Source organism: Arabidopsis thaliana (genome assembly GCF_000001735.4).
Source record: "Arabidopsis thaliana chromosome 1 sequence".
NCBI lineage: Eukaryota > Viridiplantae > Streptophyta > Magnoliopsida > Brassicales > Brassicaceae > Arabidopsis > Arabidopsis thaliana.
The window spans coordinates 8,571,076-8,586,185 of record NC_003070.9 but is presented as its reverse complement, the minus strand read 5'-3'; the positions used below and the strand labels follow the sequence as shown (position 1 = coordinate 8,586,185).

Genomic DNA, 15,110 nt, shown 5'->3' with positions numbered 1-15,110 from the left:
CATGCACTTACAATAAAACTCTTGTCTATCCATGTAGAAATCATAATCTAAAATAATTCAAAACAAAATCGATATGACCTCATATGAAAACCTCAATGTTAACAAAAAAAAAACATTGAGGTGAAAAGTGATTGTATTGTTTCATATATTATAGAGATTTGAATTCAGGTCGATTCTTCTTCTGGCATGTACATATATGATTTTTGGTTTGGGGTCATATTTGTTAGAAACCGAGAGGCGAGAGTGTAAGCACTCAAAAGTCAAAGCAGAGTTCAACGTATAGACGAAAACAGAGAGAAACAGAGCAAACCAAATAAAGATCAAGTAAATCTAATGACAACAAATATGTTTCCTAAATTATATAAATTACGAATTTATATAAGAATTTACCAAGGATTAAAATTAATACAAATATCACATCATCATCGTCTTTGATATATAGAAATCTTTATAAATTTATGTTTCAATTTTCTCTTACAAATTATAGTTTTACAACTACAACAAAAATTGAAGTCAAGTATGAATATATGATAATCCCTAGTATAAATATAGACTCGTGAACAAAAACTCTAAAAAAAGTCTCTGAAGTTTTACTTTGCTTCTAGAAATCTTGAACTCCCTTACTCTGCGAAGAAGACGAAGACGAAGCTGCTTCTTGTTCATTGTCGTCTTTGGTCTGCTTATATATCGGTAACATACTTGCTTCCTCATTCGATTGAACATAGTTTCGCTCACCGGAAGATTAGGGTTACGATCATCTTCTCCTTCCATCATCAGATACGATTAGGTTAAAAGGCGCTCGAGCAATTTTCTAGTTTCTTGCTCATCCTTCTTGGTTTTGTTTTCTTTTCTTTCTACTCGAGATTGATTCTGGATCTTCTTAAGGATCCTGTTGCGATGAATTTGACATGATTCTTCTAATTCGGCTATTGTGTTGTTTGGTGGATTAAGTTTCTTGAGGAATAAGATTTGTATTTATGCACTCTATTTTCTGTTTCTTCAATGAGTTGAGACCTCTTCAATCTTTATGGATTAGGCCAATTTTAGACCATGGTTGGAGGAAGCTTATCACCGGCGTTTACTATTGATGAAGCGACGTCATACATCAATGCTGTGAAGGAAGCATTTGGGGCTGATCAACCTGCAAAATATCGAGAGTTTCTCGACATCATGCTGGATTTAAGAGCTAATAGGTATGTTTGGTTTGCTCTTAAACAGTCTACACATGTGAGAGATTGATTCTCATGTTATTTTTCTCTTTGTAGAGTCGATTTAGCTACCGTCGTTCCAAGGATGCGGGAACTCTTGAAAGATCACGTGAATCTGCTACTTCGTTTCAATGCCTTCCTTCCAGCTGAGGCTAAGGAAACATTTCATGATGTACGTTCATACATCTATTCTTTGAAGGAATCATTTCGTGATGAACCTGCAAAATATGCTCAGTTTCTCGAGATCTTGAATGATTATAGCGCCCGTAGGTATGAATTATTTTCTCCATGTTATATTTGATTTTCTCCTAATTTCTGCTTACAAAACAACACACACATGTGAACTGAACTGATTCTGATGTTACTAAGTCTCTCTTTGTAGAGTCGATGCTCCTAGTGCCGTTGCAAGGATGACGGAACTCATGAAAGACCACCGGAATCTGGTTCTTGGTTTCAGTGTCTTGCTCTCAACTGGAGATACAAAAACCACCCCTCTCGAAGCTGAGCCTGATAATAACAAAAGAATACGTGTAGCAAATTTTATCAGCAAGCTTAAGGTATATACAGGATGCTAAATGGGTAAACTAATCTATTTTTGGTGTTTCCTCTACGCTAACTTGTGATTTAAGATAACAAATTCATCGATGTACAGGCAAGGTTCCAGGGGAATGATGGCCATGTATATGAGTCATTTCTCGAGATATTGACAATGTACCAACAAGGAAACAAATCCGTAAATGACTTGTACCAGGAGGTAGGGTTCTTGGTGGGACATTTTGTGTGTTGCACTTCTTAGCTCTTTGGTTTGATTAGCTTTGTTATCTTTGCTTGCAGGTTGTTGCACTTCTTCAGGGTCATGAAGATTTAGTCATGGAGTTTTCAAACGTTTTCAAGAGAACCACTGGTCCATCAGGGTCAAAATCTGCTAGAGATAGATGAGTACATTATAGAAGACTGTCTCTGCTTTATTTTAGGATGCTTGGAATATAATGTTTGGGGTACAAGAGACAAAAAGAGTACTTCTTTCTAACGAGAAGTGAGTGTATAGTTATCATTTGTAGACATTTGAGATTAGTTTGATTCTTACTCATATGCTTCTATATTTGAGATCAATGAGATGCATAATGGTTTGGGTAAATATAAGAGACTAAAACGAGAGTGTATGATTTCGTTTGTTAAATCTTACCAAGAAGACATGAGATTTTGGGGTCATCTTAGTCTAATGTAGAAACAAAAAGAGAGAGGAACAGAGCCTTTACTCAAACCTATATATATGGCCAAAAATTACAGAGCAAACAAAAATCAAGTAAATCTAATCACAACAAATCAAATAATTAGAAGTCAATCGGATAATTCAAGTAAATTTTATCATGATTTCGTTCAAATATGATTTTAATCATTCACACTTTTTATTGAAAATATTTTAAACATCTAATTCAAACTTCTTTTGTAAATTATCCACGAAAAATTAGTTTTGGAATATATCCGTAAAAATATTTACAATAATATCCTCCATTGGTTTTAAACTAAAATTAAAAGAAATTATTTTATTTGAGTAGTCAATCGGATAATTCAAGTAAAATTTATTATGATTTTGTTCAAATATGATTTTAATCATTCACACTTTTTATTGAAAATATTTTAAATATCTAATTCAAACTTCTTTTGTAAATTATCCACGAAAAAATAGTTTTGGAATATATCCCTAAAAAAATTTACATTAATATCCTCCATTGGTTTTAAACAAAAATCAAGTAAGTCTAATAACAACAAATTTTCAAATAATTAGTAGTCAATTGGATAATTCAAGTAAAATTTGTTATGATTTTGTTCAAATATGATTTTTATGAAATATGTTTTTAATTATTCACACTTTTTATTGAAAATATTTTAAATATCTAATTCAAACTTGTTTTGTAAATTATCTACTAAAAATTACTAAAAATATCCCTAAAAATATGTACATTGATATCCCTAAAAATATGTACATTAATATCCTCCATTGGATTTAAACTAAAATTAAAATAATTTATTTTACTTGAACATATCCTCCATTAGTTTTCTCAATTACTTGATCTTCAAGGTTCTCTAGATTTGTATAAAAAGCAGATAAAAACTCTTTTGACCAAAAAAAAACAAAAACAAATCAGTCTCTGTGGATTTGCTTCTGGAAGAAACCTTAAAGCTCCATTACTCTAACGAAGAAGAACCTCCTTGCTAATTTGCCAAATTCGGTAATTATACTTGGTTCCTCTTTCGATTTTCGTTCAATTGAATTCTGTATTCACCGGACGATTAGGGTTTAGTTACTATCGAGTTCTTGGCTCGTTGCTGCTGTATATGAAATTCCCCTGACGTTCGCTTAATTTTTTGACTTATATATCGTTGAGAGTGACATTGACGCTTCGAATCCAATGTTGTATTTGATTAGGGTTTTGACAAATACATGCAATTGTTGAGTAATGAGACTTTATAGTAAAGAAAAAGTATTAATAGGTTTAGATTCAATGATTTGATCTGTTTTACTGAACACAAATTCTTTTTTTTTCTTGGAGGGTTTAGCCATGGTTGGAAGAAGTGTATCACAGGAGCCTACTATGGCTGATGCTGTTTCATACATTGAATCTGTGAAGGAAGAATTTCATGATGAACCTGCAAAATTTGACGAGTTTAGAATGCGCTTGAATGAAGTTCGTGATGATAGGTATGTATTGTTATGTTTGGTTTTGGTCTTAAATTCAACTGCGAGTCTACACAACAAAACAAGCATCTTGTCGAATTTTTTTCTGATGTTGTTAGTTCTCTTTGTAGAGTTGAGAAAGATAGGATCACTGCAAGAATCAACGAACTTATTAGTGGGAACCCCAAGCTGCATCTTGGTTCAAAAGTCTTCTTTCCCGAGGCTGAGATAACCATCCCTCCCAAGGTTGAGCAACGCCATGAGTCTGTTGATGCCAAAAAGAAACGTGCTAATCGTGAGAATCATAGGAAGAAGAAGCTTAAGGTATAGAATCGCTAAAGATGATGAATACTCCTATGGAAATATCATTTTGACATTTCCTCTTTTCCTAGCTTGTGTTTTGTATTAAGCAAATCTATATATATCTGCAGTGCCTTGATAGTCTTGTATTTCCCCCAATGACGAAAAAGATTGATGAGGGGAAGAAGTCGGTAAAGAAGGTGCACAAGAAGTTTCTCGTCTTATCCAAGGTTGATAGAACCATCCCTCCTGATGCGAACAAAGAGTTAAGGAAATCTCGAACCATGTTTGGAAAAAGTGTACCACTAGAGAAAACTCTCGATGATGCACGTTCATACATAGATTCTGTGAAGGAAGCATTTCATGATGAGCCTGCAAAATATGCCGAGTTTCTCAAGCTCTTGAATGATTATAAAGCTCGTAGGTATGGATTATTTTCTCCATGTACATTTGATTTTCTCTTAATTTCATGTCTCAATCTACACAACAAACACACATGTGAACTGATTCTGATGTTACTAATTTCTTTGTAGACTCGATGCCGATAGTGTCATTGCAAGAGTGGACGAACTCACGAAAGATCACCGGAATCTGCTTCTTGGTTTAAGGGCCATCCTCCTGCCTGCGGCTAAATCAACAATTCCTCACAAGGCTAAGGGTAAAAGAACCGCCCGTCCCGAGGCTAGCAGAACCATCCCTGTGAAGCTTAAGATAACCATTATTCCACCAAAGGCTAGAAGAACCATCCCTTCCGAGGCTGACAAACCTACACACACTGATGAATTGAACTTTATGAACAAGCTTCCACCAAAGCGTAGAAGAACCATCCCTTCCGAGGCTGAGAAACCGACACACACTGATGAATTGAACTTTATGAACAAGCTTCCAACAAAGCGTAGAAGAACCATCCCTTCCGAGGCTGAGAAACCTACACACACTGATGAATTGAACTTTATGAACAAGCTTCCAACAAAGGCTAGAAGAACCATCCCTTCCGAGGCTGAGAAACCTACACACACTGATGAATTGAACTTTATGAACAAGCTTAAGGTATATAAAATGATGGTACCATGTCTGATATTACTTACCTCCTTTGCTAACTTGTGAGTTTATATAACAAAATTTTCGGATCTGCAGACAAGGTTTCAGAGAATCGATACTCATGTAGTTGGGTCATTTCACTCGATAATGACAATGTATAAGGAAGGAAAGAAGTCACGGAAAGAGGTGCACGAGGAGGTAGGTTCTTGGTGGGCTATTTTGTGTTTGCATTTCTTTCTTTAGTACTTGGTTTAATTTGGTTATATAATACATCTTGCAGGTCTGTGATCTTCTCTATTACCATGAAGATTTGAGAGCGGATTTCACCAGAATCTTTCCTAAACTTGGATCCTTTCGCATCAACATCTCTACTAGTATACTATTTCAGTAGATAGTTTGAGAGTATAGTTTCATCATTCAGTGTCCCCTTCTATGATGTGTAGAACAGAACATAACGATAGTTAGAGAACACCATTCTCTATCATGTTTTTGTCTATAAAACGATGAGAAGAGAATGTACAGTTTCTTTTTGGAGAGATTTGAGTTTAGTTTTATTCCTACTCTAAAGAACCTTATTTGAATTACTACGATAATAGACTCAAATACCTCCTAATCAAAACTATCCAATCCAACTAATTATTAAACAATTTGAATTAGTAATTTCTCTGTTTGATTAAAAGAAAGGTCGTTAATATGGAATATCAAATTCTTCTGAGATATATAAATGCGAGTTAATGGTCCATATTGTAAAAGTATAAATACATAATATAACTCAATACGTCAAAACAGTCTCAGTGCATTTGTTTCTTGAAATCTTTGAAGTCGTTTACACTGTGAAGAGGAAGCTTCTTGCTCGTTCGGTAACTACACGACCTTATTCTTCTTCGTTCACGTGAAATCATCTGACGATTAGGTTAATAGATCGAGTTTTCTGGTTCGTTTGTCTCAAATACTCTTATCGATTTCTCATTTGATTCTCTTCTAAGTTCTAAAGATACTGATCGATGAAATTTTACATGAATCTTTAGTCTAGAAGATGAAACTTATATGAATGGTACTAGAGAATAAGCGTAAGAGTTCGTGACATTGATGTGTTGAAGCCAATGATTTGTTTGATTTGGTTTTTGATTAGTTTTAGAATGTAATCTTGATTTGTCATGTAGAGATCGAATGATGATGATCTGCTCTGTTTCTAATGAACAGAGTATCACTGAAGCTAACTATGGATGATGATTATCGTTTAGAGATCGCTTCTACTATACGTGAAACAGTTACATACATCGCTGATGTGAAGGAAGCATTTCTTGACGAACCTGCAAAGTTTCACGAGTTTCTTAGGCTCATGAATGATGTTTGTGATCATAAGTATGAATTTTTTTACGTTTGGTTTGGTTCTTAGTTACCAAGTTTTTCAACTGTGACAAACACACACCTTGTGAATTTTTTTCTGATGTTTTGTAGAATCGAAGAAGCTAATGGCAGTGCAAGGATGGCTGAAATCATTAAAGGGCACCCGAGGCTGCTTCTTGTTTTAAGTGTCTTCTTTCCCAAGTCTAAGCAATACGAAGAGGCTGCCAGATCCATCTCCTCCGAGGCTAGTAGAACCATCCCTCCAAAGGCAACCATACCTCCCAAGTCTAGCAGAACCATTTCTCCCAAGGCTAACAGAACCATCCCTCCCAAGTCGAAGAAAACCTTCCCTCGAGAGGCTAAGAGAACTATCCCTCGAGAGGCTAATAGAAACAGAATCATGCCTTCTGAAGCGAAGAAAACCATCCATCCAGAGGATAAGAGAACCACCCGTCCTGTGGATCATTTAGCCTTCTTCATTCCAAAGGCTAAGAGAACCATCCCTCCAGCTGAGTCTAATAAAAACAAAAAAAACGTTCCGCCAATTTTATGGAGAATCTTGAGGTATAGATTGCTGAAATGGTAAACTAATGGAAACAACATTTTGATGTTTAGTATATGTTAACTTGCGGTTTAAGTAACAAAATTGTCCATGTGCAGGCAAGGTTTCAGGGCTATGGTAGTCATGTAGTTAACTCAGTTCTCCAGATATTGAAAATGTACAGTGAGGGAAACAAGTCCAAAGATGAGGCGTATCAGGAGGTAGTGTTCTTGGTGGGACAATTTGTGTTGTATGTTTCACTCTCTTAGTTCTTTGGTTTGATTTGATTTGTTAACTTTGCAGGTCGTTTCACTTCTTCAGAATCATGTAGATTTAGTCATGGAGTTTGGCGACTATTTCAGTGGAATCTCTGCCTATAATAGGTTCTTAAGAGATGGAAAAGAGTAGAGCTTCTAACGAGAAGAGAGTGTTATAGTTTTCTTTTGTAAGACATTTGAGTTTAGTTTGATTCTTAGTCTAAGGAGAGAACACAACATCATCAAATGCACATATGCACCTCGGCCCAAGCTGAGATCATCCTAAATTCGTAACACAAAAGAAAATAAAAGTTTTTTTTTTTTTTTGCAAAAGGCTTAAAATAATATTAAAGTTACACCTTAAATATCTAAAACTTAAACCATAAGATGGTGTGTATTTTAATTTATTACGAAACATTATAAAGTAAATTTACTAGTATTTGTTGACCAAAAAAAAGAATAAATTTTTGAAAAAAAACTGTTGGATAATTCCAATTACTTGAGCAGCAAGTAATCTCTCTAGAAGATTTTAGAAGAGATAATAAGAAAATAGAAAATACAAATAAAAGTCAAGTTGGATAAGTTCGTAAGTTTTTCTATTCATTATAAGATTAGGAGTAGTTTAATAACTATAAATAAGCGCTTATGGAGAGATGTTCCATAAGACACAAGAGAGAGATTAAGAGGCTTTAGAGAGTTGTTCTAAAGACCTAGAGAGATTTAGTTTTGAGTGAGTTTCTAAATCATATATATGAAAGTTGGCCAATACTCTCCATATGAGTGACACATTATCATACAAGAAAATGACATGTGTTATTATACATTAGTTAAATTAAAAAAACTAGCAAAAATAATTGAGAAAAAATCAAAAGTCTTTTGTTGTGTTAAATTCTCCATTAATATCACTCTTAAATGAATTTTCTAAGAATAATCAATAAATAAAAAATCATAATAATGTATCAAGCACTACTTTCATTCTTTTCTACTTATTTTATTAATTTTTTTATCAATAGTTATTAACCCATAATGGCTAAAATTTTACTTGTGTTGGAGTTTAGATGTTTGCTACCTAACCTCATATTAATTTAGTAATTTTAGTTGGATATTTTTTTATTATTATGTTTTGTGAATTTGATTTATCATATGACCTTCTTTATGTACATTTCACGTAATAGTCATCCAAGACATTAGACATACAAAAAAAAAAATGAGACTCTATATGACTTTATGGTAGGGATGAAAATTACAGTGTTGACTTAAATTACTAGCATATCATGATGTGATTGTGTACTAGATGACGAGAGAGTATATGGAATAAATAATCGTTTGTTACAATTAAGTTAGACAAGTTTCAAAACACATAAGTAATATAACTACATACTGTACATTGTATCAGTATATCATATATTGTTGTAGTATGTGATCATGATAGTGAAATATTAGAATAATAAATATATAAATATACATATTGTAGTAGAATTGATATTTCGAGTTATAGATGAATCTAATCATAAAAAATAATAATTATATTAAATAGATAAATTTATCAAAATGAACATCAAAATCAACAAAAAACCATAATCATATTTTCCAACAATTTTAAAAACAAAAACCCATGCGTAACATGGGTGTTCATCTAGTTATAATAAAGATAAATCGTTCTTTAATTTGTTCTGTTCTTGAATCACGTCACGAATCATACAGAAACTAAGTTACAGCTAGTCGGCTTTGATTTGAAAAACTACGAAAGTAAATTTACTAAGTTATTTTCAGATCTATGGCATCAATTCTTTTGAGTTTTGACATGTAGTCTATTTTTTAATATCAACTAAATATATAATTTTAATACTAAATGCTACATTGTAATATTATAATATATATAAAAAATTGTAATAGTAAATCCTACATTGTAACAAAAGTGATTTTAAAATCTCGAAAAAGTTGAAGTAATAAAATAAAGCTTTGACAGATATGCTTATAAAAATTTACAATTTAATTTGTTATTTACTAAATTTACATTAAAAATCTGTAAATTTTAATAAATGTCAAATTTTATTTACAAACTGACATGTGTTTATTTCATTTAATATTACAATACAATTATATCTCATTGCTACAAAGATATTAATAGCAAATGGACTGATTTCTGCAAGGTTTTTGATATATAAAGACACCCCATACAACTCAAAACGATTCATGTCCTAGTGGTGAAGCTTCTACCCGTAGTAAATTTCTGGTTTGCTTTTCCTTGAACTTTTTTACTTTTATGGTTTGTTACTCTGAAGTATTTTTACAATTCTTCTTTGACTTTACCGATCTAAAGTTGGTTATTGTCATGTTTATTGCATGTACTGTTAAAAAATCCGAGTAATTGTTAATTAAGATCTCTGATGCAAATTCCTGTTCTTTTTTCCAACGATTTTAAGTTACTTTTAAAGAAAAGAGGTAATGTGTTTGAGAAGATAGAAATCAAAATTAAATAATTAATTTCTTCAGTGAAAACAAATAATAATAAAAAATCATTCTCTTTGTTTGGAAAATACAGCTCGATCAATTGAAAACCATGTCGGAAGGAGACAGTATATTTGTGTATAAAGGAGACAAGCCGAAGCCAACCAAAATTGATGCAAAGGCATATATTAAGGCTGTGAAGGATCATTTTCATAATGATAGAAAAAAATATGAAGACTTTCTTGCGATTATGAAAGATTTTAAAGTTCGCAAGTATGTGATATACATAGTTTTTGGAAAATATGACTAAAAATGTTCGGTTCAATTTTTTCGTGTTGAAGAAGTAATTAATTTTGATTTTATAACTTCATTGCAGAATTAGTAGGGCTGATTGCATAACAGCGGTGAAGGAACTGCTTAACGGAGACCAAGACTTGGTTTCTGGTTTCAATGTATTTTTACCAGATTGGTTGGAGATCTAATTATTAGATTGGGGCATGAGATGGGTAGGTGATGTTGTGGGATTTCTTCGTTCGTCTAAACCAAGTTCGGTTTAGATTTGTATTAAATTGAATAATTTATTTGTGATTCGTTCTTTTATTTATTTATTTAGGAATTATGTTATGAATTTAGCCATTGTGTTTTATAAATAAGGCTGTATGATCTTTGTTGCTTTCAATTAACTTCATAATATTAATCTTTTTTCAACTCGTTACTCTTATTATTCAAAATATCTTAAAACGCTAGAACTTCACATTAACACATAGTATAAAAAGCAAAGTATACTAGGTGTTGTTATCAAATTTATACTAGGAATGTATACTAGGTGTTGCTATTGACTATTAATTAGAGTTGTTGAATGTGATGTTGTATTAGAAAATACTGTAGTTCCTAAACATTAACCATATCAAATTAATTTAACACATATATGTATGTAATGTTATGTCAAAGTCAAACTAAGAAATATATGTTTTGGGGAAATTATCTCTTTAGTCTAAACATTAATCTCTATTTTCGATTAGATCATCCCTATACTAAAATTAGCATTTCACATTTTTTACTTTTTTTACTTTTCTCAATTAAAAAGTTTTAATTAATTAATTAAAAAAAAGAAGAAGATTTGCCTTTTTCCTTTTTTAAACCGTACTTTTGATGTAATCCTTAATTATATAATCCAACGTTAAGTGTCGGAAACTAAACCCTAGAGAAATCTCTTCTTCTAGTTCTAGTCTCCTGCTTCTTCGAGATCGTGTGTCGTAACTCGTAAGCTAGGGAAGCCCTTTTTGTCTTCGAATTTCGGTAACTATACGATGATCTTCTTCTCTTATTGTCATTGAATGATTTTGTAGTTTCTGGGATGATTTCGAATTGGGTTCTTCGAATTTAATTTCGTACCTGTGTGATCAATTTTACCTGAATTTCATCAAATCCGATTTAAACCCTCAAATTAGCGAATTAACTTCTTATTGTTTTTGTTAAGACTGAGATTTTAAGACTTCTAAGTGTTTGGTTGGTTTGCTCTGTGTTGATATTGGCCACTTTACACAAGTTCTCACGTTGGTTCTGATGGGAATGAATTAGTTGTTGTTGATTTTGGTTTTGACAATTATTTGGATTTTGAGAAATTTAGCTTATTGCAGCTTTATGTCTTGTTCAATTTCAGTGTTGAGGCAAATCATAGATTTAAGTAATGTTATTAAGATTTCTGCACTCTAGGTTCTGTTTCTTCAAGTGGTAATAATAGCTTCTAGGTTAAATTCAATGATGTGATCTGTTTTACTGAACAAAAATCTTCTCTTTCTTTTGATAACAAAAGGCTAGATTCAAACCATGGTTGGAAGACGAGTATCACCTGCTCTAACTAAGGATGATGCGCATTCATACATCATTGCTGTGAAGGAAACATTTCATGATGAACCTACGAAATATCAAGAGTTTATCAAGCTCTTGAATGGTGTTTGTGATCATAGGTATGTATTCTTTTCTTCCCTGTTATATTTGGTTTGGTCTTTACTTTCAACTGTGAATTGATTCTGATGTTACTAGTCTCTTTTTGCAGAGTCGATAAATATAGTGTCATTGCAAGGGTGGAGGAACTGATGAAAGATCATCAGGATCTTCTTCTTGGTTTCAGTGTCTTCCTTCCACCTGTTTCTGTAGAGGATTTTATAAACAAGCTCAAGGTAAACACATGCTAAAATGACAAATAATCCTTGGAGAGAAACACCAAAATCCTTTTTTGATTCCTCTTTTACTAACTAGAGCAAATTTGTCCATCTGCAGACACGGTTTCAGAGCCTTGATACTCATGTAGTGGGGGCAATTCGCGGGTTAATGAAGATGTTTAAAGAGGGAAAGATGTCGGTAAAGGAGGTGCAAGAGGAGGTAATGTTTGTTCTTGGTGGGCTATTTTGTGTACTTGTGTTTTTTTTTTTTTTTTTTGGTTCTCTTTGTTTGATTTGGTTAGAAATAATATTATCTTGCAGGTCATTGATGTTCTCTTCTATCATGAAGATTTGATTGAAGACTTTCTCAGATTTTTCACAAAGAACCCTGTATCAACAGCATCACTACTACTACAATTATAACGAGTGATGTATTTTTTATGAATGAGAATGGAGTGTATAGTTTCTTTTGTAGAGGTTTTAAATCTTTGCTTTTCACCATGAAGAGGATGAGATTTGAATTTGATATACTCAGATGATTGAAACTCAAAGTGTCACAAAACTCAAAAATACTTCTCATAACCTTATTTTGTTTATGTTGAATTTTACTGATGAAAAACCTATGAAAGATCAAACATTTTTTTAAAACTCATTTCTTAGTTTTGTTATGTACTTAATTAATGGTTGTTAAAAAAAGGGTTTTGTGTAAAAAAACACTTCGAACTCATCCATTTTTACAATTTTATCCTTCACCTCCAACATATTGAGATTAATCCTATGAAGTCTAAAATAATACGCATTGTAACCCTTCTTTGTTTTTTTCTTTACTATTAATTTTGTAAAATATTGACATGTAATATATTAAATCTAAACCCTCACGATGAAGAGTTCAACTCTGCCTTCAAAATTTTAAAATTCTAATGTATATCATCGTAAAAACGTTTACAATATACGTATAAATGTCATATTGCGTATTATTTTAAACTTTATAAGATTAATCTGCATATATTGGAGGTGGAGGGTAAAGTTACAAAAATGGATGATTTAACCCTTTTAAAAAAAGTACATAATTAATTAAAATACACCAAATAATAAAAAAAAATCATTAAAATAAATAGAAAATCTTACATAACCTTGGAATCATAATACATAAACAAAACCCTACCGAGACTAGAAACTCGTCTCCCCTGCTTCGTGCTCGTGATCGTGAAGCCTTCTTCATTCGTCTTTGGTACCTATACACATGTGTTCTTCTTCTTTTTTGTGTGATCTTCGTTACGTCCACTACAAGTTTTATTTTCTTTGTTCATTGCCTTTGTAGTTGCTAGATCTGTTGCTTGTTGTAATTTGTATTCGTGGGATGATATCGAGTTCCTTGAATATATTTTTCGTAATATGTGATAAGATATCAAATCCGACTGATGAAGTTTAATCAACTTGAAGTCTCAAAACTAGATATGAGTTTTGTTTTGTCCCCAATAAAAAGTGTTAATCTAATCCCGTCAGACTTAATACTATGGCAATCTCTGAATTGGGGTATCTTTGGTTAAGAATGAGAGTAGGACATATCTAAATCCAATACTTGACTGGTTTGCCCTGTGTTTGAATTGACTACTTCACATGTGTAGGTTACGTGTGATAACTAATAATGGATCACCTTGAGGAATGAATTGTTTTGTTGTTAAGACTTTGGGGTTGTTCAAGGATCCAATATTTTTTGAAGAAACCTTGCACCATCTTTTGATTCTAATAATGTTTCACCTTTTTTTTTGGCTGCCTCTCTTTGAACAATAAAGCTTTCCTAAACTTCAAACCATGGTTGGAGAAGGAGGCGCACACAAGCCTACTACAAATGACGCGCTTAAATACCTTAGAGCCGTGAAGGCTAAATTTCAAGGTCAACGTGAAAAATATGACGAGTTTCTTCAGATCATGATAGATTATAAAACTCAGAGGTTAAAGTTCTTTCTACTTTTATGTTTGCATTTGGTCTTGGTTTAGGTAAAACTCCATGGTTTCTGAGAACTGATTACCGACTATTGTGTTGTATAGAATTGATATATCTGGTGTTATAATAAGGATGAAAGAACTCTTGAAAGAACAACAAGGATTACTTTTGGGTTTCAATGCCTTCTTACCAAATGGTTATATGATCACACATCATGAACAACCTTCACAGAAGAAACCTGTCGAGTTAGGGGAAGCAATTAGTTTTATTAACAAGATTAAGGTATATATGTTTATGTGTTATAAACTGTCCAAGGAAATTACTGCTTTTCCCTTTCCTACTCTCTTAGTTATTCATTCATTTGCAGACAAGGTTTCAGGGCGATGATCGTGTATACAAATCAGTTTTAGACATTTTAAACATGTACAGAAAGGATAGGAAGCCCATCACCGCGGTCTACCGGGAGGTAGGCTCATTGATTCATACTAAGTTTTTTTTTTTTTATTGCTAATATTTTACTTAGTTTCACACGTTTATCTTATCAGGTTGCCATCCTATTTCTAGATCATAACAATTTGCTTGTGGAGTTTACTCACTTTCTGCCTGCTACTCCAGCTACTCCAGCAACAGCCTTGTTGCATTCACAGTTTTGCATAGATCATCCTGATTTGCTTGAAGAGTTGGATTGCTTTCTGCCAACTATTTCTCAGAGTTTTTTGTGACGAAAGGATTGCTATGTTACTTCAATCGCTTCACATATAAGTAGTTTTTTTTTTTTAAAGTTACAAGTCAGAGATAATAGTAGAGGTTTTTTCTTTTTAATATGCATGATTAATAGCTTTCTTTTCCCTATAAATTATAGCCACTATCAAAATTCAAAATTACCATCATCTATAGTTATTCAATGCTTTTTTTTTTACCTAGTTATTTCAATGCTTACCTATGAGTTTACTATGTGTAACATGAGGATAAGGGTTATCGGAATTATTCTACGAACAAGGTGACAAAGTTTTCGGTCTACCGGAAAGATAGTAATGCCGATAAAAAAAAAATGAATTTAAAAGGCGAATAATATGTTCCGTTTTTATGGTTTTAATCAAGTTAGAGTTAAATTATTCTTCTATTAATGTTAGCCAAATATTATTTTTTAGATTTAAGCAAAATCTAAC

General features: G+C 32.5%; 4 protein-coding genes and 1 pseudogene across 6 annotated transcripts; all 5 read left to right on the top strand.

The window, feature by feature from the left end:
• Nucleotides 1–1,050: 1,050 nt before the first annotated feature.
• Nucleotides 1,051–2,147, top strand: AT1G24230 (Paired amphipathic helix (PAH2) superfamily protein; the record flags this gene model as incomplete). The annotated part of the gene is made up of 5 exons (NM_102269.1): nt 1,051–1,193; nt 1,266–1,478; nt 1,591–1,765; nt 1,861–1,962; nt 2,043–2,147. 5 exons carry the CDS (start codon nt 1,051–1,053, stop codon nt 2,145–2,147), a joined length of 738 nt encoding a protein of 245 aa, NP_173833.1.
• A 1,271-nt stretch (nt 2,148–3,418) lies between these two features.
• Nucleotides 3,419–7,528, top strand: AT1G24220 (paired amphipathic helix repeat-containing protein; the record flags this gene model as incomplete). 2 transcript variants are annotated; one of them, NM_001332642.1, is made up of 12 exons in its annotated part: nt 3,419–3,442; nt 3,764–3,912; nt 4,020–4,212; nt 4,320–4,612; nt 4,722–5,238; nt 5,326–5,427; nt 5,510–5,603; nt 6,019–6,121; nt 6,433–6,594; nt 6,691–7,114; nt 7,240–7,341; nt 7,424–7,528. In NM_001332642.1, 11 exons carry the CDS (start codon nt 3,773–3,775, stop codon nt 7,526–7,528), a joined length of 2,235 nt encoding a protein of 744 aa, NP_001319074.1. The 2 variants fall into 2 exon arrangements, with proteins under 2 accessions (NP_001319074.1, NP_173832.1); NM_102268.1 differs by lacking the exon at nt 3,419–3,442 and having other exon boundaries at nt 3,773–3,912.
• Nucleotides 7,529–9,940: 2,412 nt separating this feature from the next.
• AT1G24212 lies at nt 9,941–10,310 on the top strand (annotated as a pseudogene). Its single transcript has 2 exons — nt 9,941–10,101; nt 10,205–10,310.
• A 691-nt stretch (nt 10,311–11,001) lies between these two features.
• AT1G24210 (Paired amphipathic helix (PAH2) superfamily protein) lies at nt 11,002–12,642 on the top strand. Its single transcript, NM_102267.3, has 5 exons — nt 11,002–11,127; nt 11,645–11,798; nt 11,888–12,011; nt 12,112–12,213; nt 12,315–12,642. Exons 2-5 carry the CDS (start codon nt 11,659–11,661, stop codon nt 12,414–12,416), a joined length of 468 nt encoding a protein of 155 aa, NP_564212.1. The 5' UTR covers nt 11,002–11,127; nt 11,645–11,658; the 3' UTR covers nt 12,417–12,642.
• Nucleotides 12,643–13,808: 1,166 nt separating this feature from the next.
• Nucleotides 13,809–15,013, top strand: AT1G24200 (Paired amphipathic helix (PAH2) superfamily protein; the record flags this gene model as incomplete). The annotated part of the gene is made up of 5 exons (NM_102266.1): nt 13,809–13,948; nt 14,046–14,223; nt 14,309–14,407; nt 14,487–14,555; nt 14,909–15,013. 5 exons carry the CDS (start codon nt 13,809–13,811, stop codon nt 15,011–15,013), a joined length of 591 nt encoding a protein of 196 aa, NP_173830.1.
• Nucleotides 15,014–15,110: the final 97 nt, after the last annotated feature.